The sequence below is a fragment of the Nerophis lumbriciformis genome, linkage group LG28 (assembly GCF_033978685.3).
Source record: "Nerophis lumbriciformis linkage group LG28, RoL_Nlum_v2.1, whole genome shotgun sequence".
NCBI lineage: Eukaryota > Metazoa > Chordata > Actinopteri > Syngnathiformes > Syngnathidae > Nerophis > Nerophis lumbriciformis.
The window spans coordinates 4,743,592-4,766,265 of record NC_084575.2 but is presented as its reverse complement, the minus strand read 5'-3'; the positions used below and the strand labels follow the sequence as shown (position 1 = coordinate 4,766,265).

At 38.7% G+C, this 22,674-nt stretch overlaps 1 protein-coding gene across 1 annotated transcript; it reads right to left on the bottom strand.

Annotated features, from left to right (window-relative positions):
• Positions 1–119: 119 nt before the first annotated feature.
• LOC140680182 (uncharacterized) lies at positions 120–22,277 on the bottom strand. Its single transcript, XM_072916561.1, has 5 exons — positions 21,890–22,277; positions 20,648–20,878; positions 14,532–14,756; positions 8,918–9,256; positions 120–277 (listed from the first exon to the last, which is right to left on the bottom strand). Exons 1-5 carry the CDS (start codon positions 21,990–21,992, stop codon positions 120–122), a joined length of 1,056 nt encoding a protein of 351 aa, XP_072772662.1. The 5' UTR covers positions 21,993–22,277.
• Positions 22,278–22,674: the final 397 nt, after the last annotated feature.

Sequence of the window (22,674 nt, the reverse complement as noted above, 5' to 3'; positions counted from 1 at the left end):
AGTTGACTTTAGCGGCAGGAAGGATCAATTCTTCACCAATAGTGAATGGCTTTTTAGCCTTAGCAATATGATTAGCCACTAAGTACGATGCTCTCAGTGATTCTCATTTACTGATGTGGTCATTTCTTCTCTTTTTCATCTTCATCTTTTTTTCTTTCAAAATACTTGTCTTTTAATCCAGGGTGCTCGGTCTCTAAGTGGCCAAGCAGTTTTGAAGGCTTCATGGCCTCATTAGAGAGCTGCTGGCCACATATTATGCAGAGTGCGGGGGAATCACCTGTTGCCATAAATCCATATTTCAAGTAGGACTTCTGCTATTGTCTGTTAAAAGCTTTCTTTTTGTTGGAAGTCGTAGGCTGTTCTTCTCTCTCTTCCCAAAGCCTTTTCCCCTTCACAAAGAAACTTTCCAAATGTCTGTTTTTTTGCTCATTTTCCTAGCAGGGTTACATTTTGCCGCTCAAGTGACCAATATATAACCCAGAGAATCCGGTCATTTTTCAAAATAAAATACTAAAAAAAAATCGTTCAGGCTCAGATAATAAATAAAACGGAAATAACTAATTATTTCTTGTGCGGCCCGGTACCAATCAATCCACAGACCGGTAGCGGGCCGCGGCCCGGTGGTTGGGGACCACTGGTCTACAGTACAGGCCAAAAGTTTGGACACAGCGTCTCCTGACTATTTACATTGTAGATTGTCACATCAACACTATGAATGAACACATGAGGAGTTATGTACTTGACAAAAAAATAACTGAAAACATGTTTTATATTCTAGTTTCTTCAAAATAGCCACCATTTGCTCTGATTACTGTTTTGCACACTCCTGGCATTCTCTCCATGAGCTAACTCCTTCAAGAATGTTGGAAAACCATTTCAGGTGACTACCTCTTGAAGCTCATGGAGAGAATGCCAAGAGTGTGCAAAGCATTAATCAGAACAAGGGTGGCTATTTTGAAGAAACTACAATATAAAACATGTCTTCAGTTATTTCACTATATTTTGTGTTCATTCATAGTTTTGATGACAATCTACAATGCAAATAGTCATGAATGAGAAGGTGTGTCCAAATGTACTGATATGTCACACACTTGTATTGGAACTCTGAGCAAAGTACAAAGGTAGAGATGTCCAATAATAATAATAATAATAATACCTGAGATTTAGATAGCGCTTTTCTAAGTACTGTTGCGTTTGGACCAGTTGTTCCTCCCAGGGAATTCAAGTCATAAGTCGCTCCCAAGCTCTTTACGACACTTTAAGCTGAGTAGAAAAACCACCAGAGACAGAATAGGTATTTTGTAATATATTTGCAAAGCTTTGTAAATACATTGAGACCAGTCCAGCATAGAACATTCAATCGCGCCGCCAAGATGGTCTGCCCCCCTCCCATGAAAAACCCTCTCCCCTATCAAATCTCTCTCCCTCCCACCCTCGCAGTCATGTCCCTCCAGCCAAAACACATGCCCATTGTCCTCCGCACCTGGACATAAGGCTAGATAAGAGAAAGGAGTATCTCTCTTTCTTACATACCTCACTCAAGGTTTAGCACACAGTATTTGCAGACAACCAAAAGACCACAATTGGAAGAAAAACACTAATATGATTATGAAATCAAAAGAAGTAACACTTAAATATGGATATATGTAAATATCTGCTTCCGACGGTACCCATAGTCGCTCTACATGTAGAACCCATCATTTATTCACACCTGGTGGTGGTAAGCTACTTTCATAGCCACAGCTGCCCTGGGGTAGACTGACGGAAGCGTGGCTGCAATTTGCGCCAACGGCCCCTCCGACCACCACCTATCATTCATCATTCAATTCACCGGTGTGAGTGGCACCGGGGGCAAAGGGTGAAGTGTCCCGCCCAAGGACACAACGGCAGTGATTTTTGGATGGTAAGAGGCGGGGAGCGAACCTGCAACCCTCAGGTTTCTGACACGGTTGCGCTACCCACTACGCCATGCCGATATTATCGGCCAATAAATGCTTTAAAATGTAATATCGGAAATTATCAGTATCGCTTTTTTTTTATTATCGGTATCGTTTTTTTTGTGTTTTTTTTTAATTATTATTTGTATTTTTTATTTTTATTAAATCAACATAAAAAACAGAAGATACACTTACAATTAGTGCACCAACCCAAAAAACCTCCCTCCCCCATTTACACTCATTCACACAAAAGGGTTGTTTCTTTCTGTTATTAATATTCTGGTTCCTACATTATATATCAATATATATCAATACAGTCTGCAAGGGATACTGTCATGACTTGGTCCTTGGGTTTTGTTTTTCCGGAAGGCAACGGAAAGTTGGCTCGGGCGAGACGGGAATGTGAGTACATATTTTATTTTTACAATAACAAAAGGAACAAACTAAAGGTGCGCACGATGGCGGAGAACAAACTATGAAAGCAAAAAGACTATAGCACAAAGGCAATTAACTCAGAACACGAAACAAAACACTTACTGTGGCATGGGACTGTGAACACGGCTTGAGAGGATAAAGAGCGTGCAGAGCATAAATGTGATGTCGCCAGGTGACCAACAGAAAAAGAAAAGCTTAAATAACACAGGCATGATTAACGAAAACAGGTGCGTGACTCAAAACGTGAAACAGGTGCGTGACGTGACAGGTGAAAACTAATGGTTGCTATGGAAACAAAACAAGGGAGTGAACAACCAGAAACTAAAGAGTCCAATAACTAAACAAAACATGACTAAAACAAAACATGATTACACAGACATGACAGGATACAGTCCAAAAGCACACATGATTGTGCGTGCTGCTGGTCCACTAATAGTACTAACCTTTAACAGTATTTTCATTCATTACTAGTTTCTATGTAACTGTTTTTATATTGTTTTACTTTCTTTTTTATTCAAAAAAATTATTATTATTATTATTTTTTTTTTTTTTTTTTAAGGAACCTTATCTTCACCATAACAGGTTGTCCAAATTAGGCATAATAATGTGTTAATTCCACGACTGTATATATCGGTATCGGTTGACATCGCTATCGGTAATTAAAGAGTTGGACAATATCGGATATCGGCAAAAAGCCATTATCGGACATCCCTATACAAAGGTGCTGTCCGTGTGACTCTCCCATCCCCTCTTACCTTTCCGTTAAACTCTGTTTTTGCCAACAATAGTCCTTCACAAAAGGTGAAGGCGGTGGTAAATATGCATTCATCCATTTAATTCATCATTTATACATATTTTTGGGTGTCTGGAACGTGTAACAGTATTTAGATATTTTTTTCCCAAAAAAGGAAATGGCTCTGGTTTTCGAACAATTCGGTCTTTGTCTGACTTTTTGGAATGACTTACTAACAAAAACCGAGATACCACTCTACCAAACTGTACTCAGTGGCCTAGTGGTTAGAGTGTCCGCCCTGAGATGGGTAGGTTGTGAGTTCAAACCCCGGCCGAGTCATACCAAAGACTATACAAATGGGAGCCGTTTCCTCCCTGCTTGGCACTCAGCATCAAGGGTTGGAATTGGGGGTTAAATCACCAAAATGATTCCCGGGTGCAGCCACCGCTGCTGCTCACTGCTCCCCTCACCTTCCAGGGGGTGATCAAGGGCAATGGGTCAAATGCAGGGAATAATTTTGCCACACTTAGTGTGTGTGACAATCATTGCTACTTTTTATTGGTTATTGGTTTTTATTAACTCGCTGGAATAAAAAGACAATATAACATACATCCATAAACGTGGACGCATGTGAAAAAGTGCAATATATTTATCTGTACAGTAACCTATTTATTTATTTTTATATGCACCTTATTGCTTTTTTATCCTGCACTTCCATGAGCTTATGTAAGGAAATGTTGTTCTTATCTGTACTGTAAAGTTCTAAATTAGCCACCCTTGCTCTGATTAATGCTTTGTACACTCTTGGCATTCTCTCCATGAGCTTCAGTATTTCGATACATTTAGAAATAAAGGCAACCACAAAAATGGCATTATTGGCTTTATTTGAACAAAAAATCTGAGTGTACATGAAACATAAGTTTATTATTGCAGTTAAGTCCTTAAATAAAATGTTGAACATACTAGACAACTTGTCTTTTAGTAGTAAGTAAACAAACAAAGACTCCTAATTAGTCTGCTGACGTATGCACTAACATATTGTGTCACATTATGAGGGACAAACTGTAAAAAAGTATTAATAATCTACTTGTTCATTTACTGTTAATATCTGCTTATTTTCTGTTTTAACATGTTCTATCTACACTTCTGTTAAAATGTAATAATCACTTATTCTTTTCTTCTTTGATACTTGACATTAGTTTTGGATGATACCACACATTTAGGTATCAATCTGATACCAAGTAGTTACAGGATCATACATTGGTCATATTCAAAGTCCTCATGTGTCCAGGGACATATTTCCTCAGTTATAAAACTGTGGAAGTCGCTTCCTAGCGGTTCCGCTGATCACACACGTCACAGGAGACCTGCAGCGTCTAGAGTTGAACAAAGTTTTGATATGCATCAACAATTTTTTTAAATGTATAAATGGTTGATTTATATAGGCTAGTAAGGTAAAGTTTTGTACCTGACAAGTTACCAACTATCCCACACCTGGGACACAGTCCTGCAGGGCCGTTTGGTAGACATCCAGACGACAGGGGGCGACACACCAAGGGACACCACTTCAGGTGGGATGGAACAATCCATATAACACGTCACAGATGACGTCACGCTAACATCACGTGACACCTCTGATGAAGGCTGCAGACGCAAGATAGCCCAAACTTGACCTTACTAGCCTATATAAATCTACCATTTATAAATACCAGTGACATGCGGTGAGGTTGATGGCTGGTGAGGCACTGACTTCATCACAGTCAGATTTACAAACATATGAACCCTAAAGAGTATCTTATTCACCATTTGATAGGCAGCAGTTAACGGGTTATGTTTAAAAGCTCATACCAGCATTCTTCCCTGCTTGGCACTCAGCATCAAGGCTTGGAATTGGGGGTTAAATCACCAAAAATGATTCCCAGGCACGGCGCCGCTGCTGCCCACTGCTCCCCTCACCTCCCAGGGGGTTATCAAGGGTCATCACATTTCATTACACCTAGTGTGTGTGTGACAATCATTGCTACTTTAACTTAACTTTAACTTTACACAAACAAACTGTAGCACACAAAAAAGCACATTTAATTAAAAAAACGTTATTATGGTCTTACCTTTACTTATAAATGAAGTCCATGCGCCGCTGTTGCGCCGGATAATGTACCCCCGCCGTAGAATGCACCCCCTGACGGGAGTGTTATATCAACTAAAGCCCACACTTAAACTTTCCACGTGCAAGATTGAATCTATTTAAAAAAGTGTAACCGAGGGTTTATAAATGTCGCCTATACTGTATGAAACTACAAAATAACAAACACGGAGGCTCCAGTTTACACGAGGACCACCTTATTTACCTTCTTTCAAAAACTTCCGCTCCACTCCAACGTGTCATCACTTCCGCTCTTAGCGCCTTCAAAATAAGAGCTCAAGGCATATACTGTATAACAGCGTATAACAGGAACATCACAAAGAGGAACGCCCATAAAAATAGGTTACACAAGTTATTTAATAAGAAGCCAAAAAGTGCAAAAAAAATAATGTTCGTGTTGGAGGAGTTGTGAATGAACGCAATATGAAATCCGTGCTGCAGTCTGCAGGTGTACATAATGTTGTGGCCCTGCAGTCATTCACAACTCCTCCAACACGAACATTATTGTTTTTGCACTTTTTGGCTTCTTATTAAATAACTTTTTTAAATAGATTAAATTTTGCACGTGGAAAGTTTAAGTGTGGGCTTTAGTTGATATAACACTCCTGTCAGGGGGTGCATTCTACGGCGGGGGTGCATCCAGCACAAGGAGGTGGGATTACTGCGAGCCTCAGCCAGTGCGTCTTGGTATGATGACGTTTGCGCGTGACGTCACGGGTTGAAGCAGACATTTTGGAATAGCACGGTGGACAGCTTAAGTCGTCTGTTTTCATCACATAATTCCACAGTATTCTGGACATCTGTGTTGGTGAATCTTTTGCAATTTGTTCAATTAACAATGGAGACTGCAAATAAGAAATCTGTAAGTGGGATCGTGTATTAGCGGCGGCTGCAGCAACACAACCAGGAGGACTTTGACTTGGATAGCAGACGCGCTACCGTGAGTACAGCTTTGGCTTCCAAACATTTGATCGCTTGCCCGTACGTGCGTGTCGCTATGTGCATGTCACGTACGTAACTTTGGGGAAATATATGTTTATTGCCGACTCTGATGGCGGCCGGGGTGTCGTCGAAAGCTACAATGCCGTCCACCGCCGCGCCGCTGTCCTCACCTGTCTGGGTTGACTTCCTCCGTCTCCGGGCCGCCGACCGCACCGATCATCGTGGTGAAGTCCTTCGTCGCGCCGTCGATCGCTGGAACGCAGGTGAGCACGGGTGTTGATGAGCAGATGAGAGCTGGCGTAGGTGGAGAGCTAATGTTTTTAGCATAGCTGTGTCGAGGTCCCGTAGCTAAGTTAGGTTCAATGGCGTCGTTAGCAACAGCATTGCTAGGCTTCAACAGGCGGCACAGCATTAACCGTGTGGTTACAGGTCCAGAGTTTGGTAGTATTGTTGATATTCTGTCTATCCTTCCAGTCAGGGGCTTATTTATTTTGTTTCTCACCGCATTTAAGCACGATGCTATCACGTTAGCTCCGTAGCTAAAGTGCTTCGCCGATGTATTGTCGTGGAGATAAAAATCACAGTGAATGTCCATTTCGCGTTCTCGACTCTCATTTTCAAGAGGATATAGTATCCGAAGTGGTTTAAAATACAAATCCGTGATCCACAATAGAAAAAGGAGAGAGTGTGGAATCCAATGAGCCCTTGTACCTAAGTTACGGTCAGAGCGAAAAAAGATGCGTCCTGCACTGCACTCTAGTCCTTCACTCTCACTTTCCTCATCCACAAATCTTTCATCCTGGCTCAAATTAATGGGGTAATCGTCGCTTTCTCAGTCCGAATCGCTCTCGCTGCTGGTGTAAACAATGTGCAGATGTGAGGAGCTCTTCAACCTGCCACGTCACGCTACTTCCGGTACAGGCAAGGCTTTTTTTTATCAGCGACCAAAAGTTGCGAACTTTATCGTCGATGTTCTCTACTAAATCCTTTCAGCAAAAATATGGCAATATTGCGAAATGATCAAGTATGACACAAAGAATGGATCTGCTATCCCCGTTTAAATAAGAAAATTTCATTTCAGTAGGCCTTTAAGTGTTTTTAAATCCCTGCAGCTTCCATGACTGTTACACACTTGTGTTTACTGACCTGATACTTATACCTGAACATCTTATCACACGCAGTGCAACTAAAAAATTTCTCTCCAGTGTGTGTTCTCATGTGTGTGGTCATGTTTTGCTTTCTGGAGAAACTCTTCTTACAAACGGAGCAAGCAAAATGTTTCTCACCTGTGTGTGTTCTCATGTGTAATAAAAGTTCCCTTTTAGTGTTGAATCTTTTAGCACAAGCTGAGTGTTAGGTTCAAACACTGATGACATATATTCATCAGACAAGAAGCAAGGAATCATGCAGAGACAGAGTTCAATTTAGCTCATGTGGAGAACGCATGGAGCTGCACACTTAGTCACAGTCTCGGCCTACCCTCTAAGGTTCAGCTCCCGCGTCCCTCAATTTATTCAAGAGTTCCACAGTCAACATCACTGAGGCCGCCTCTAAAAGGAGTGGTCACATATATTATGCAAAGCAGGTCCAGGACGCACAACACGTGACAGAATGTGGTGGGGGCCTTGTGATTTCGCCTTGTCTCCGCTTCGTCTGCGTGTTGTCATCTTATCTTCATTGAGGTCCTTCAAGTCTCTGCTTCGTCTGCGTGTTGTCGTCTTATCTTCGTTGAGGTCCTTGAAGTCCTTGGCTGTTAGCGGGCTAAAACAAAGATAACATCTGTGGCTGAGGCCACCCCTCAGACAAGAAGTTTTTGTCCTTGCACAAATAGAAAAGTCTAACTTGAGCACAATAACTAATAACTAAAGCAACAAACTTTAAGCATACTAAAGTTAGTGTGATAATATATACATAATTATTCTAACACTGAGCAAGCAAAAGGTTTCTCTCCAGTGTGTGTTCTCATGTGTAATATAATTTTCTTCTTAATGTTGAATCTTTTAGCAAAAGCTGAGCAAGCAAAATGTTTCTCTCCAGTGTGTGTTCTCATGTGTGTGGTCATGTCACCCTTTCTGGAGAAAATCTTCTTACAAACAGAGCAAGTAAAAGGTTTCTCTCTAGTGTGTGTTCTCATGTGTGTGGCCATGAAATCTTTTCTGGAGAAACTCTTCTTACAAACAGCGCAAGTAAAAGGTTTCTCTCCAGTGTGTGTTCTCATGTGTGTGGTCATGCATTCCTTTCTGGAGAAACTCTTCTTACAAACAGAGCAAGTAAAAGGTTTCTCTCTAGTGTGTGTTCTCATGTGTGTGGTCATGAAATCTTTTCTGGAGAAACTCTTCTTACAAATAGCGCAAGTAAAAGGTTTCTCTCCAGTGTGTGTTCTCATGTGTGTGGTCATGCATTCCTTTCTGGAGAAACTCTTCTTACAAACAGAGCAAGTAAAAGGTTTCTCACCTGTGTGTGTTCTCATGTGTAATATCATGTCATTCTTTTTGTTGAATCTTTTAGCACAAGCTGAGCAAGGAAAAGGTTTCTCTCCAGTGTGTGTTCTCATGTGTGTGGTCATGCTTTGCTTTGTGGAGAATCTCTTCTTACAAACGGAGCAAGTAAAAGGTTTCTCTCCAGTATGTGTTCTCATGTGTACTGTACAATTAGTCTTCAGTCTAAATGATTTCCCACATTCAGAGCAGTCAAAGTGTTTGTTGTTAGTGTGATGTCTCGTATCACCTTTAGAGTCATTTTTACTCTCCAAAGATTTTTGGATGTGGTCACTGTGATCAGAAGAGTGTGACATCATGTGGTCCATGTCTGACAGTGGAGCAAAGATGCTGTCTGGTTCTGACTTGATATCTTCACAATGCTCTCCATCAGCTTCTGTGATGTGTTGACTTACAAGCTCCGCCCCTCTGTTCTCCTCACTTTGACTGTGATGAAGCTGTAAGGACTGAGCTTCATCTTCATCATGAAGCTGCTCCTCTTTAATGTGGGAGGGGGCCTGTAGCTCCTTCTGTCCCACACTGGTGTGCCACTCCTCTTCATGACTCCCCGCTGACACCCGCTGGACGTCTGCAGAACAAATGAGGTGTTACTGTATTGAAGTTTGCAGTATTCAAACTATTGACATGTGAGCTAGGCCAAATAGACAGTGATGGGCAAGCTACCTGGACAATGTAGTAAGCTAAGCTACAAGTTACTCTCAATTAAATGGAGCTAAGCTATCCTCAGAGAATTGTAGCACGCTACACTACAAGCTACACTGCAAAAGTAGCTTGCCACATCAAATATATATATATATATATATATATATATATATATATATATATATATATATATATATATATATATATATATATATATATATATATATTGGCCCACATGTATAATATCAATGTTTATGTTGTCCATGGAAAGAAGTTAGTAAGAAGCAAAAGAAAAACAACCAACCATGGATGACAAAAGGACTGAAAAATGCTTGTCACAAAAAAAAGACATTATATAGAATATTAATAACACAGACATCTTTAGAGGCAGAAAATAAGTATAATACATATAAAAACAAGCTAATTGGTATACTAGGAACATGTAAGAAGGAATACTACAGACAATTATTAAAGAAGAACAGAAACAACATGAGAGCAACATGGGGCATCCTAAATAGCATCATTAAAAATGCTGCTAAGAAAGATTACCCCCAGTACTTTCTACATGGAAATACAAAAAATGACAATATGAACCAAATAGTTGAACGTTTTAATGATTACTTCTTTAATATCGGAAAAAATGCGGAACAAAGATTTCCAAATGCAGATGATGGATCAGTTGAGGACTTGAGTGAGCTCATAGACAGAAATCCCAACTCCATGTTTCTTAAGAAATAATCAAAATTGTAAAACATTGTAAATCCAAGACCTCAACCGACTGTCATGGAATAGATATGGTAACCATAAAAAAGGTTATAGAAGACATTTCAGAACCTCTGACATATATCAGCAATGTATCATTTCTAACCGGCAAATTCCCTGACAAAATGAAAATTGCAAAAGTCGTACCAATTTATAAGAATGGAGACATACACCAGTTTACTAACTACACACCAGAATTCACAGCAAATATGTCAACATGGATAGCATTAATCCAAATAACAGAGGAAATGAGCATTGCAATATATGGTAAAGAATGTGCAACCGCAGTATTCATGGACTTAACTAAAGCATTTGACACAATTAATCATGATATTTTAATAACAAAACTAGAACGATATGGCATCAGAGGGTTGGTCTTGAACTGGGTAAGAAGCTTTTTAACCAACAGGAAACAATACGTGAAGATGGGTGAAAATATGTCAACACAGCTAGATATATCTTGTGGTGTACCTCAGGGATCAATACTGGGACCAAGATTGTTTCATCTTTATATAAACCACATTTGTAAAGTTACAAAGGACTTAAAGTTAGTTTTATTTGCGGATGATACAACAGTGTTTTGTTCAGGAGAGAACACACAGAAGATAATACAAATAATAACAGAAGAAATGAACACATTAAAAAGATGCTTTGACAAAAACAGACTATCTTTGAATTTCATTAAAAGTAAAATAATAATATTTGGTGACAGCAGAAAAGAGCATCATACATAAATACAAATAGACGGAATATAAATTGAAAGAGTAAATGAAACCACATGTCTAGGTATAATAATTGATGATAAATTGAACTTGAAATCTAATGTAAAAAATATAGCAAGAAACACATCAATAATGAATAAAACAAAACATGTTCTAGACCAAAAATGACTTCATATTCTCTACTGCTCACTAGTGTTACATATCTGACTTATTGTGTAGAAATATGGGAAATAACTACAAAAGTACACTTCATTCATTAACTGTGTTACAAAAAAGATCAGTTATAATAATACATCATGTTGGATATAGACAACATACAAACACTTTATTTATTGAATCAAAAATACTGAAATTCCACCACATAGTGAATTAGCAAACAGATAAAATGATACACAAAGCAAACTATAACCTGCTAGCCAAGAATGTACAACAATTCTCAACAAAAGAGGAGAAATATAATCTTAGAAAAAAATGTAATTTAAAACATTTTTATGCACGTACAACACTTAAGACCTTCAGTATATCAGTATGTGGAATTAAATGATGGAAAGGATGAAGCAAAGCAATCAAACAATGTACTAATATGATCCACTTCAAGAAACTCTTCACACTTAAAGTGTTTACAAAGTACAAGGAAGAAGATAAACATTCTCAATTCATTTCATCCATCATTCATTTTCTACATCTCATCTCACCATATGAAATATAACTTACTTCACTCTTATTATTTATTTATTTTTATTGTGATTACTTATGGAGTATATTGTGAATACATTGAGAACAGGAAGTGAACAAAAGTGTTAGCAACTGTTATGTAAAAGAAAAGTGGTAGGATTAAATAAGCTCTGCTTCTTCCTACTCCTTTTCCAACATGTTGAAAAGACAAACTGGAAATTGTGATGTATCATGTTGTATGCATGCATGTGTGAAGTATCATGTTGTATGCATGCGTGTGTGATGTATCATGTTGTATGCATGCATGTGTGATGTATCATGTTGTATACTTGCATGTGTGATGCATCATGTTGTATGCATGCATGTGTGATGTATCATGTTGTATGCATGCATGTGTGATGCATGATGTTGTATGCATGCATGTGTAATGTATCATGTTGTATACATGCATGTGTGATGTATCATGTTGTATGCATGCATGTGTGATGTATCATGTTGTATGCATGCATGTGTGATGCATCATGTTGTATGCATGCATGTGTGATGTATCATGCTGTATGCAGGGATGTGTGATGTATCATGTTGTATGCATGCATGTGTGATGTATCATGTTGTATGCATGCATGTGTGATGTATCATGTTGTATGCTTGCATGTGTGATGTATCATGTTGTATGTATGCATGTGTGATGTATCATGTTGTATGCATGCATGTGTGATGTATCATATTGTATGCTTGCATGTGTGATGTATCATGTTGTATGTATGCATGTGTGATGTATCATGTTGTATGCATGCATGCATGTGTGACGTATCATGCTGTATGCATGCATGTGTGATGTATCATGCTGTATGCTTGCATGTGTGATGTATTATGTTGTATGCATGCATGTGTGATGTATCATATTGTATGCATGCATGTGTGATGTATCATGTTGTATGCTTGCATGTGTGATGTATCATGTTGTATGTATACATGTGTGATGTATCATGTTGTATGTATGCATGTGTGATGTATCATGTTGTATGCATGCATGTGTGATGTATCATGTTGTATGCATGCATGTGTGATGTATCATGTTGTATGCTTGCATGTGTGATGTATCATGTTGTATGTATGCATGTGTGATGTATCATGCTGTATGCATGCATGTGTGATGTATCATGTTGTATGCATGCATGTGTGATGTATCATGGTGTATGCATGTGTGATGTATCATGTTGTATGCATGCATGTGTGATGTATCAAGTTGTATGCATGCATGTGTGATGTATCATGTTGTATGCATGCATGTGTGATGTATCATGTTGTATGCATGCATGTGTGATGTATCATGTTGTATGCTTGCACGTTCAAATAAACTCAAGTCAACTAACACTTGGTGGACATTCAAGCCACAAAATGCAAATGGAGTATTGTTGGTGTATTTTGGATGGTTATAGAGGACCTCCCATTGGCTCCATTGCAAGTGGACTTTTATTTACATTTATGAGTTAGAATTAGGGCTGGGTGATGTATGGAATATACTGGATATATCGTGGGTTTGTCTCTGTGCGATATAGAAAATGACTACAGTATATGGTGATATTGGAGTATACGTTCTCACACAGTTGCTTTTAGCTGCAGGCATTACACTACAGGCTCTTCTCACTCTTTCTTGTCTCTCCTTCTCACAGAGACGTAAAACAAGCGCACCTTCTTACATACGTCACATACTGTCACGTGTGCAACGTCATACGCTCTCACGGAGCAGACAGGTAGCGGCATGGTAACGTTAGCTGTGGTGCTAGTGGTAATACGAGACACAGAAGGTGCCAATCTGGTAACAAATGAAGGAAGAATTCATTTCCAAGACAAACAGCAGGGGGTCCATCGTCTGGCGGTGGTTTGGCTTCAAGCGGGTAGATGGTGAACAAGTATGCGGCAAAAGCGTTGCTAAAAAAAGTAGCAGCACTGCTAATGAAGCATCATTTGAAAAGTCACCCGCTAGAGAATGAGGAGTGCTTGAAACTCTGCATGTCAACATCTCCGTTCAGTGCCACACCCACAAAATGCCCAAGCAACCATTTCCACATCAACACCGTATGAAACAAATAGCCAACAACAGAAGGAGATAACGTCCGCAGGAACCTACCACATAGTGAAGGACATACACTATTTGATTTCCTATTATGCAGATCATTTTTATTTGACACTTATTGAAATATCTTGTGTGACATCATGCACAAAAGTGCATTTTATTTGTTTTAAACTATTGTAGTTGCGTTCTGTACAAAAAGTGCACTTTAATTTAGTGTTGTTTTGATATGTCATCTTAGTGACATCATGCACAAAAGTGCACTAATAGCTTCTTTTAAAATGTCTCTGACAATCTTGCACTTTCTGTTTTGAAATGACATGAATGTTTGTGCCACTGCTTAATAACTGTTTAATAAATACAATTTTGCTAAATTGACTTAGTTGTGATTTCCCTCTCTGCATGAAAGTTTAAAAGTAGCATATATTAATGTAGAATGAAGAAGAATGTTTTAAAGTAGACACATAGTATCATCATACTGCTGTGATTATATGCATCAAGTGTTCATTCAAGGCTAAGGCAAAATATCCACATATATATGGTGTATGGTGACATGGCCTATACATATCCACATATATATGGTGTATCGTGACATGGCCTAAACATATCCACATATATATGGTGTATCGTGACATGTACTAAACATATCCACATATTTATGGTGTATCGTGACATGGACTAAAAACAGAGATATTAATAAAAGTCCATATCGCCCAGCCCTACTTAGAATGTGGTTGTTTTTTTATATATATATATCCACCATCATTTTTTTTATAATGATTGTGAACTATAGAACAATTCCCCAAAAAAGTGCAGTTCCCCTCTAAATTCCAATGATTAGATTTAAGACTTGAAGTGTATGAGCATGAAGTGATGAAGCCTACTTGGATGAGTCTTCTAAGACAAAGTGAACAGTCCAGTTGTGATGGATTGAATTCCCTGAGAATAAAATGATATGTGCTTACTTGGACTGTGTTGAAGCTGTGAGGACTCAGGTGCTTTGTCTTCATGCTCTTCAGTCTTCACAGAGACAACAGTCAGTGGAAACTTGCTGACATCATCCTCCTCCTGCCTTTCAACACACTCTCCCTCCTCTTCCTCTTTCATGTGTGGATCCTCTTCTTCCTCTTTCATGTGGGTGGGCTGTGGATTATCCTCTTCCTCTTTGATGTGAAGGGAATGTTGAACGTCTGTTGGGTAAATAAGTAAATAAGATAAAGAGAGAATATAAATAGTTTTGGACTGACACTGTTAACACAATGACATTATTTGTGTTCTTTCGTGTGTTGTGTTAAAAGTGTGTAGCAAAACAACCAATAAAAACACGGGAAATACTTCCTTTTGTCCCAGCCACTAAAATTAATTCAAAAGTGAGTACAAAAACAGACTTGGAAATTTGATGAGGAGCAAGTTTTTTTTATAAGTACAAGGCAGCATTGATTGAGGCATTCTTAACTTTACACTCACTGAAATAAAGTGTGTAAATATTTTATTCTGTATACGGTCTATGACACCTAAACTTTATCTCTAAACTTAACCATAATTTGTGGTGTAGAATGACGTCTGGAACTCAAGATAGTTCCACATGTCTGGGAACGCCACCGACGGATAATCCTTGATATTACTCAACAAATCTTTAGGGATCTATTCCATTTCATAATTAGATTTTTTTCTCGTATCTGCTTTTCGCAGGAAGAACTCAGCCAGGGGTGTTTAAACTAATTTTAGATGGGGGGCCACATGGAGAAAGATCTACTCCAAGTTGGCCGGACTGGTAAAATCACGGCAAGATAACGTAAAAATAAAGACAACTGCAGATTGTTTTCTTTGTTTAAAAATAGAACAAACACATTCTGAAAATGTACAAATCATATAAATGTTTATTTCACATACAATAGTATTCTATCTTTAGTTGTCCTTTTTTACACTTTCAGAATCAATTATGTGATAATGTTCATCAGTCAACTCATTGGTGTTCATTTTCAATCTATCAAAATAAATAAATATCAAAATCAAATTACAGGATGTTACTGATGTAGTTTGCTCATTTTTCCCGACTGGTGCGCTAACATCATATGTTTTAGTTGTGTTTTACATATGTAGCATCATCTACAAAGATACAAAGAATTGCTATTGCGACATCCATAGGACACATTTAGAACAGCAGTTTCTTTCATTCAAAAATTTCGACTAATTTTTGCACTTAGCAAACTCATCCCGTCTCATTCACTCATTCACACACTAATGGCGGGATCTGCCATGCAAGGCGCTTACCACAACTCATCAGGAGCAAGGGTGAAGTGTCCTGCGCAAGGACACAACAGACGTGACTAGGTTGGTAGAAGGTGGGGATTGAACCAGGAACCCTCAGGCACGGCCACTCTACCAACCGCGCCACTAGCCTTCCACCATCGACCTGCCTGCTAGCCTTCCGTCATCGACCTGCCTCCTAGCCTTCCACCATCGACCTGCCTGCTAGCCTTCCACGATCAACCTGCCTACTAGCCTTCCACCATCGACCTGCCTACTAGCCTTCCATTGACCTGCTGTTTGCCTCCAGCCATTGGCTTTGTCTACGGGCTTCCACCCGTCGGCCTTGGTTGCTAGTCTTTAGCCCTGTCTGCTAACATCTTCAAAAGTGGTGAAACAAGTGGAACTTCTCCTCTCACAATGTCACAAATTACTATATTGTGTTTTATACTTTTGTGTGGTTTTACTGGTGTCCCAAATGGGTCTGGTCACCCCCACTCACGAGCTATGCTACTTCAAGATGCACAGTTTGACATATTTGATAATTTGACATTTCATCATCGTGGCAGCTACAAAATAACCTCGGCCTTATCTCAGTTGAAGATTTCTGTGACTTTGGACAAAACTAAATGGCTGCATACTATGGTAGAGTCCATTCATTCTTATTGTTTCCTTGTTTTGAGAGATCACGTCAACATTACTGCATCCTCCCCTATTGTGAGCACTTACTTTCACAGATTAAAGACCGACTCAAAATATGGTAACTTTAAGCGCAAATATTTAGTTATATTATTGTTATTGCTCTCAGGAAATGTTGAGACTAATCCAGGCCATGATACACCTACACAATGTTGTACACCTGCGGATTTTAAAACTAGATCTGGTTTTGGGATTATTCATATCAATGTTCAGAGTTTAGTCCCTAAACTGGATATGATAAAGATCTGGATAAACTCAACAAATGCTGATATTGTAGTCTTATCTGAAACTTGGCTTAAACAATCTGTGCTTGATAAAGATATTTACATTCATGGCTATAATGTCTATCGTACTGACCGACCATATATAAATATATATATATATATATATATATATATATATATATATATATATATATATATATATATATAGATATATATATATATATATATATATATATATATATTTATTTATATATATATAGATGGCCATATATATTAAGCAGCGGTTTGATGTTAAATTAGTGCTCTCTGAATCAGTAAGTAAAGAAGTTCAATAGATAGATAGATAGATAGATGGATAGATAGATAGATAGATAGATAGATAGATAGATAGATAGATAGATAGATAGATAGATAGATAGATAGATAGATAGATAGATAGATAGATAGATAGATAGATAGATAGATAGATGGATAGATAGTACTTTATTGATTCCTTCAGGAGAGTTCCCTCAGGAACATAAAAACTGTTAACACTTGAAATTTAATTAGCTAGAAATAACCACATTATGGTAGTGGGTTGTTATAGGCCTCCATTTGCCCCTAGTAATTCCCTATCTACTCTTGTGAAGCTTCTGTCTCAACTGAAATACAATGAAATAGTTATTTGAACTGGGACTGGCTCACAACTGTGTCTGACACTTTGAAAGCACAGTGTGAATCTCTAAATTTAACACAATTAATTAACTCAACTACAAGACCTAATCCTAAATGCCCTCAAAAAGCTACACTCATTGACTTAATTCTAACAAATATGCCCTTCAAATGTGTTGCATCTGGTGTTTTCCCTAATGATGTGAGTGATCATTGTGTGATTGCAGTAGTGCGAGACACAAGGATTCCTAAAAGCAAGCCTCGTCTTCTTGAAAAACATAATATGAAATTATTTGAGACGCAAGCATTTTTACACGACTTGCATCTTTTTAATTGGGATAGAATTGCTCTTTTTGATAATGTTGAACTGGCTTGGAAATATTTTCACGAAAACTTCTTGAGTATAGTGAAAAAACATGCCCCTTTTAGAAAATGTAGGGTTAAAGGACGTGACAATCAGTGGTTTACATCGGACCTGTCAGATGTATTGCATGAGCGTAATGCTGCTTGGGCCAGGGCACGCAAGTCAGGGTTAGAAGCAGATTGGTTGAATTTCAGACAATTAAGAAATCAATTTACCTCTCTCCTTCGGAAAGTCAAATCCGAATTGTATTTCTCCACAACAACTGAAAACCTCAAACACCCAAAGAAGTTTCGGAAAATCATCAAATCTTTGTCCGCCTGCTGTAATTCAGTCAATCTCCCACCTAGTATACTTGTTGATGGTGTCAGAGTAAGTGACAGAAGAGAAATGGGTAGTCATTATAATAATCATTTTATTTCCTCTGGTTTTCTCTATAATTCTGACAACTCTACTGAAGTTCCGCAAACTTCGGAAAGAACCGTTGAAAATACCCAGGTTTTTAACTTTATGCCCTTTACCACAACAGAGGTCATGAGGGCTCTAAAACAACTTAAACCTAGAAAGCCAGCTGGCTCAGATAAGTTGGAGCCGCTCTTCCTAAAGTTGGCAGCTGAAATTATAGCTGGACCACTGACTCACATTTTTAACCTTACTCTAATTTCAAATGAAATCCCCTTGAATTGGAAATCTGCCCTTGTAATCCCCCTATTAAAAGGAGGTGACCATTGTAATCTAAATAATTACAGACCGATCTCTAAACTCTCTGTTCTGGCAAAAGTGATTGAATCCCTTATCAGTGAACAGATAAAATACTTTTTGGACACCAACTTTATTCTGTCACCATTTCAGTCAGGTTTTGGCAGAAATCACAGTACTGTTACTGCTGCTATGAAGTTTATAAATGATGTAACTGAAGCTCTTGACAAGAAGCAGTGCTGTCTATCCCTCTTTATTGACTTTTCAAAGGCATTTGATACTGTTGATCATGTCATTTTAATCAAACGTCTTTCAGCTATTGGTTTTTCTCAGCAAGCAGTTGGATGGTTTGCAAATGACCTCACAAGTAGAACTCAGGTTGTTCAGATAGAAGGTTCCTTCTCGGACGTACTGCAAGTGGAAAAGGGTGTCCCTCAAGGTTCTGTGTTGGGCCCATTATTAATTAATAATCTTGGACAGAATATTCTGAACTCAACTTTCCATTCCTACGCTGATGATACTGTCATATACTGCACAGCACCCACTCCTGCTGAGGCCTTTAAATATCTACAACAAGCATTTGACAGAGTACAAGAACAACTTTGCTATCTTCAACTGCTTTTAAATGCAGAAAAAAACAAAGTGTATGTTCTTTACCACGTCAAAAACTGTAAGATCAGCACTGTGTGAGAACATTTAAACAAGAAATGGGCAACACATTGTGTTAGTATCTGCTTTTAAATATTTAGGATTTTAATTGATGACCACTTGAGTTTTAAGGAGCACATTCAGTATGTTGCAAAAAAAAACTGAAACTTTTACTGGTATTTTATTATAGAAACAAGTCTTGCTTTTCTTTTACTGTGAAACAGAAATTGGTGGAAACAACCTTTTTACGTGTTATTGACTATGGAGATGTGTTGTACATGAATGCTACTGCTGGTTGTCTCCACAAGCTGGATAGTGTGTACCACGGGGCACTGAGATTCATCACCAACTTACTCACCATTGTGTGTTATACTCAATGGTTAACTTACTCACCATTGTGTGTTATACTCAATGGTTAACTTACTCACCATTGTGTGTTATACTCAATGGTTAACTGGACATCTTTATGTGCTCGACGCCTCAATCATTGGTATGTGTTCATCTACAAAACCATTCTGGGTATCACCCCATTTTATCCATCTTGTATTTTAACAAAGAAACAAGGAAGTCACAATCTTCATTCAATGAATGTTCTGCAATTTGTCGTCCCCAAAGAAAGAACTGAACTGGGCAAGAAAGCATTTAGGTTTTCAGCAGCGAAGGCTTGGAATAACCTACAATCAAATATTCAACTTCAAACCCTTGTTACATTGAATGAGTTTAAAGCTTCTGTGAAAGGATTGCAGTCTACCTTGTCTGTATGCACATGTGTTATGTCAGCAAGTTTTAATGCTGTAAATGTCATGTTTTATGTGTTGTTTACTGTTTTAGATGTAACCTTGCTGCTGCCCTCTTGGCCAGGTCTCCCTTGGAAAAGAAATATTTGATTTCAATGGGATTTTACCTGGTTAAATAAAGAAAAAAACAAACAAACAAAAAAACCAGCTGTTTATTTGAAGTCTTAAAGAAGTCAACTATGTGTGCAGTGCAAGGTGAAATGCAGTTATGTCATCTTCTTGTCAATAACACACACATCACACTTTTGCATGTTGTTGCTTCCTTATTTGTCATTATTCAAAGCTGATTTTAATGTGTAGCAGCGGCAGCTGAACTCAATGTGACAACGTGTCATAGTTACATCAGTCAGCTGGAATTAAAAATACAAATAGTTGTGTCGTTAGTCCAGAATCTTCACGGTCCTCGTGGACGACATAATTAGGAACCAGTACTAAAAAAAATGGTACTTGGTATACATCCCTAATCTTCACCACTAAACCTTTGAAATATGCTGACATATGTGCTGCTAAAGGTAAATAAACAGTAGCCATATTGAATGTTTGCCTTCATTTGACCACGTGAGGTAAGGAGGACGGCCTCTAGGTCACATGGTTACACCCCAGCAATTACACTGTTGATGATTGATGAGCATTCATTTTTAAATGGACGTGTTAAAAAGCAAGTATATCTCCATCTTTAGTCATAAATGTGGCCCCCGGATGAACATGTGTCACAAACATTGTATTAGATGATATGTGGATGTTGTGCTTACTTGGACTGTGATGAAGCTGTGAGGACTCAGGTGCTTTGTCTTCATGCTCTTCAGTCTTCACAGAGACAACAGTCAGTGGAAACTTGCTGACATCATCCTCCTCCTGCCCTACAACACACTCTCCCTCCTCTTCCTCTTTCAAATGTGAGGGCTGTGGATCCTCTGAAGTGAAACTGTCCCCCTGCAGATGAGGGAGACATTCTTCTTGGTGTCCAATCATCTGATGGATGTCTACAGGACACAAACAAATCACATTTTAACTCCTACATGCTTAATATTAAATCGTACATGAAATATAGGGCTGTGGCTATTGGAAATGTTATTAATCAAGTGTTCTACTGGAAATGTTTTCGATTAATTGAGTAACTGGATAAAACTTAGTGTTGCTTGGTTAAAGACAAATTTAAGCGACTTTAAGACATTTCACTTAATAATGAACGGCCAATTGGCTTGAGATGGTATGAGATCAAGATGTCATCTTTAGATCAGGCTTTGTTTTTTCCACAATCACTGCCATGTTAAAAAGTTAAAGTACCAATGATTGTCACACACACACTAGGTGTGGCCAGATTGTTCTCTGCATTTGACCCATTAACCTTGATCACCCCCTGGGAGGTGAGGGGAGCAGTGAGCAGCAGCGGTGTCCGCGCCCGGGAATCATTTTTACGGTGATTTAACCCCCAATTTCAACCCTTGATGCTGAGTGCCATTTTTATAGTCTTTGGTATGACTCAGTCGGGGTTTGAACTCACAACCTACCGATCTCAGGGCGGACACTCTAACCACTAGGCCACTGAGTAGGTGGATGTAGCAGGTGTTGTAGTAGGTTAATGGCTGCACCAATATGAAGGAAATAACAGGTCAGTATAGCTTTTACACACATAAATAACTTGTCAAACCTGCCAGCTAGCAGGCTAGGTTTACAGCTTCAGTTACCATGGTAACTGACTCTGACTTTGTCTAACCTCTCTTATTTTTGGAGGTCAAACTCTGGAGCTTTACATACTCAGGAGTTTGCACTTAACCTGCTCTCTGGAATATTCCCCCGGTGACTGTGTGAGTTTTGTGTAAACATGTTGATACACTTTGTTACAAACTGAGAGGAACATCAACCTCTCATAAATATTGTGTGTCTGAACATCCTCACATGACAATTCATCTTCCTATAGACAATCTATTGAAGAAAAGTGTTCATAATAAATATAAAGTTAGTAAAGATGTGAGAGTAAGAAGTAAACAAACCTGTTGTGTGTAACACAACTTGATGTTTTTCATGTTGTCGCTCCTTCTCCTCTTTTGTTGGACAAAGTTCCTCCTCGTACTCTGCTATGGTTCTTTCGCACATTTTCACACAATCACAACACTTTACACTCACACTTGATCTCTGCTTAGCGATGTGTTTTCATCTCTCTTTGTTAGCAGCTAACAAGCTAAGCTAACTAGCAAGCTAAGCTAGCTGGAGAAGCATCAAAGTGCGCTCAGACTAATATACAAACAGTTATTATGACTCTATTTAATAGAGTGTAATAAAGGACATATATGTGTACATGGACGCACAGATTAAGAACACTGAACTGTGACGACTGCAATAACGTCTTCACCGTCAGACGCCATCTTGCTTTATCCTCGCCTTGTTTGGTTCGCGCGCAGTTTTGTCAGATCTCGCGAGAGAAAAAATTAACCAGCTCTTTTCGAGATCTTGCGAGAGAAACAAGTAACCAGCTCTTCCCCCCCACCTCCGGTGAAAATAAAAATAAACTTTTGCATTTTCAAAAACAAAGACATACAACTTATTTTGGTAAATAAACAGTAGCTTATATGACCCCTTTAAATGATAAGTTGGCTGATCAGAGCGAGACGAGTCGTGGCTCCTCAGCTTCATGCAGGACGGAGTGGTAGGAGGCGTGGGCGAGGTTGACTGACTGCAAAAGACCACACCATTATTTTTAAATCAATCTAAATATTGCTCTAGTTGGTATTTGTGTTTTAAATCCTGTTGTAAAGGTTTGTACCTTCAACTGTAGTTG

What these genes read in the sequence shown, in the direction of transcription:
- LOC140680182 (XM_072916561.1), bottom strand. Translation starts at nt 21,992, where the DNA reads ATGTGCGAAAGAACCATAGCAGAGTACGAGGAGGAACTTTGTCCAACA. An exon ending in AGTTGTGTTACACACAACAG is followed by an intron (nt 20,879 to 21,889) that starts GTTTGTTTACTT and finishes TGTGTCCTGTAG; the next exon opens with ACATCCATCAGATGATTGGA. An exon ending in GAGTAAAAATGACTCTAAAG is followed by an intron (nt 278 to 8,917) that starts GTGATACGAGAC and finishes TTATGGCAACAG; the next exon opens with GTGATTCCCCCGCACTCTGC.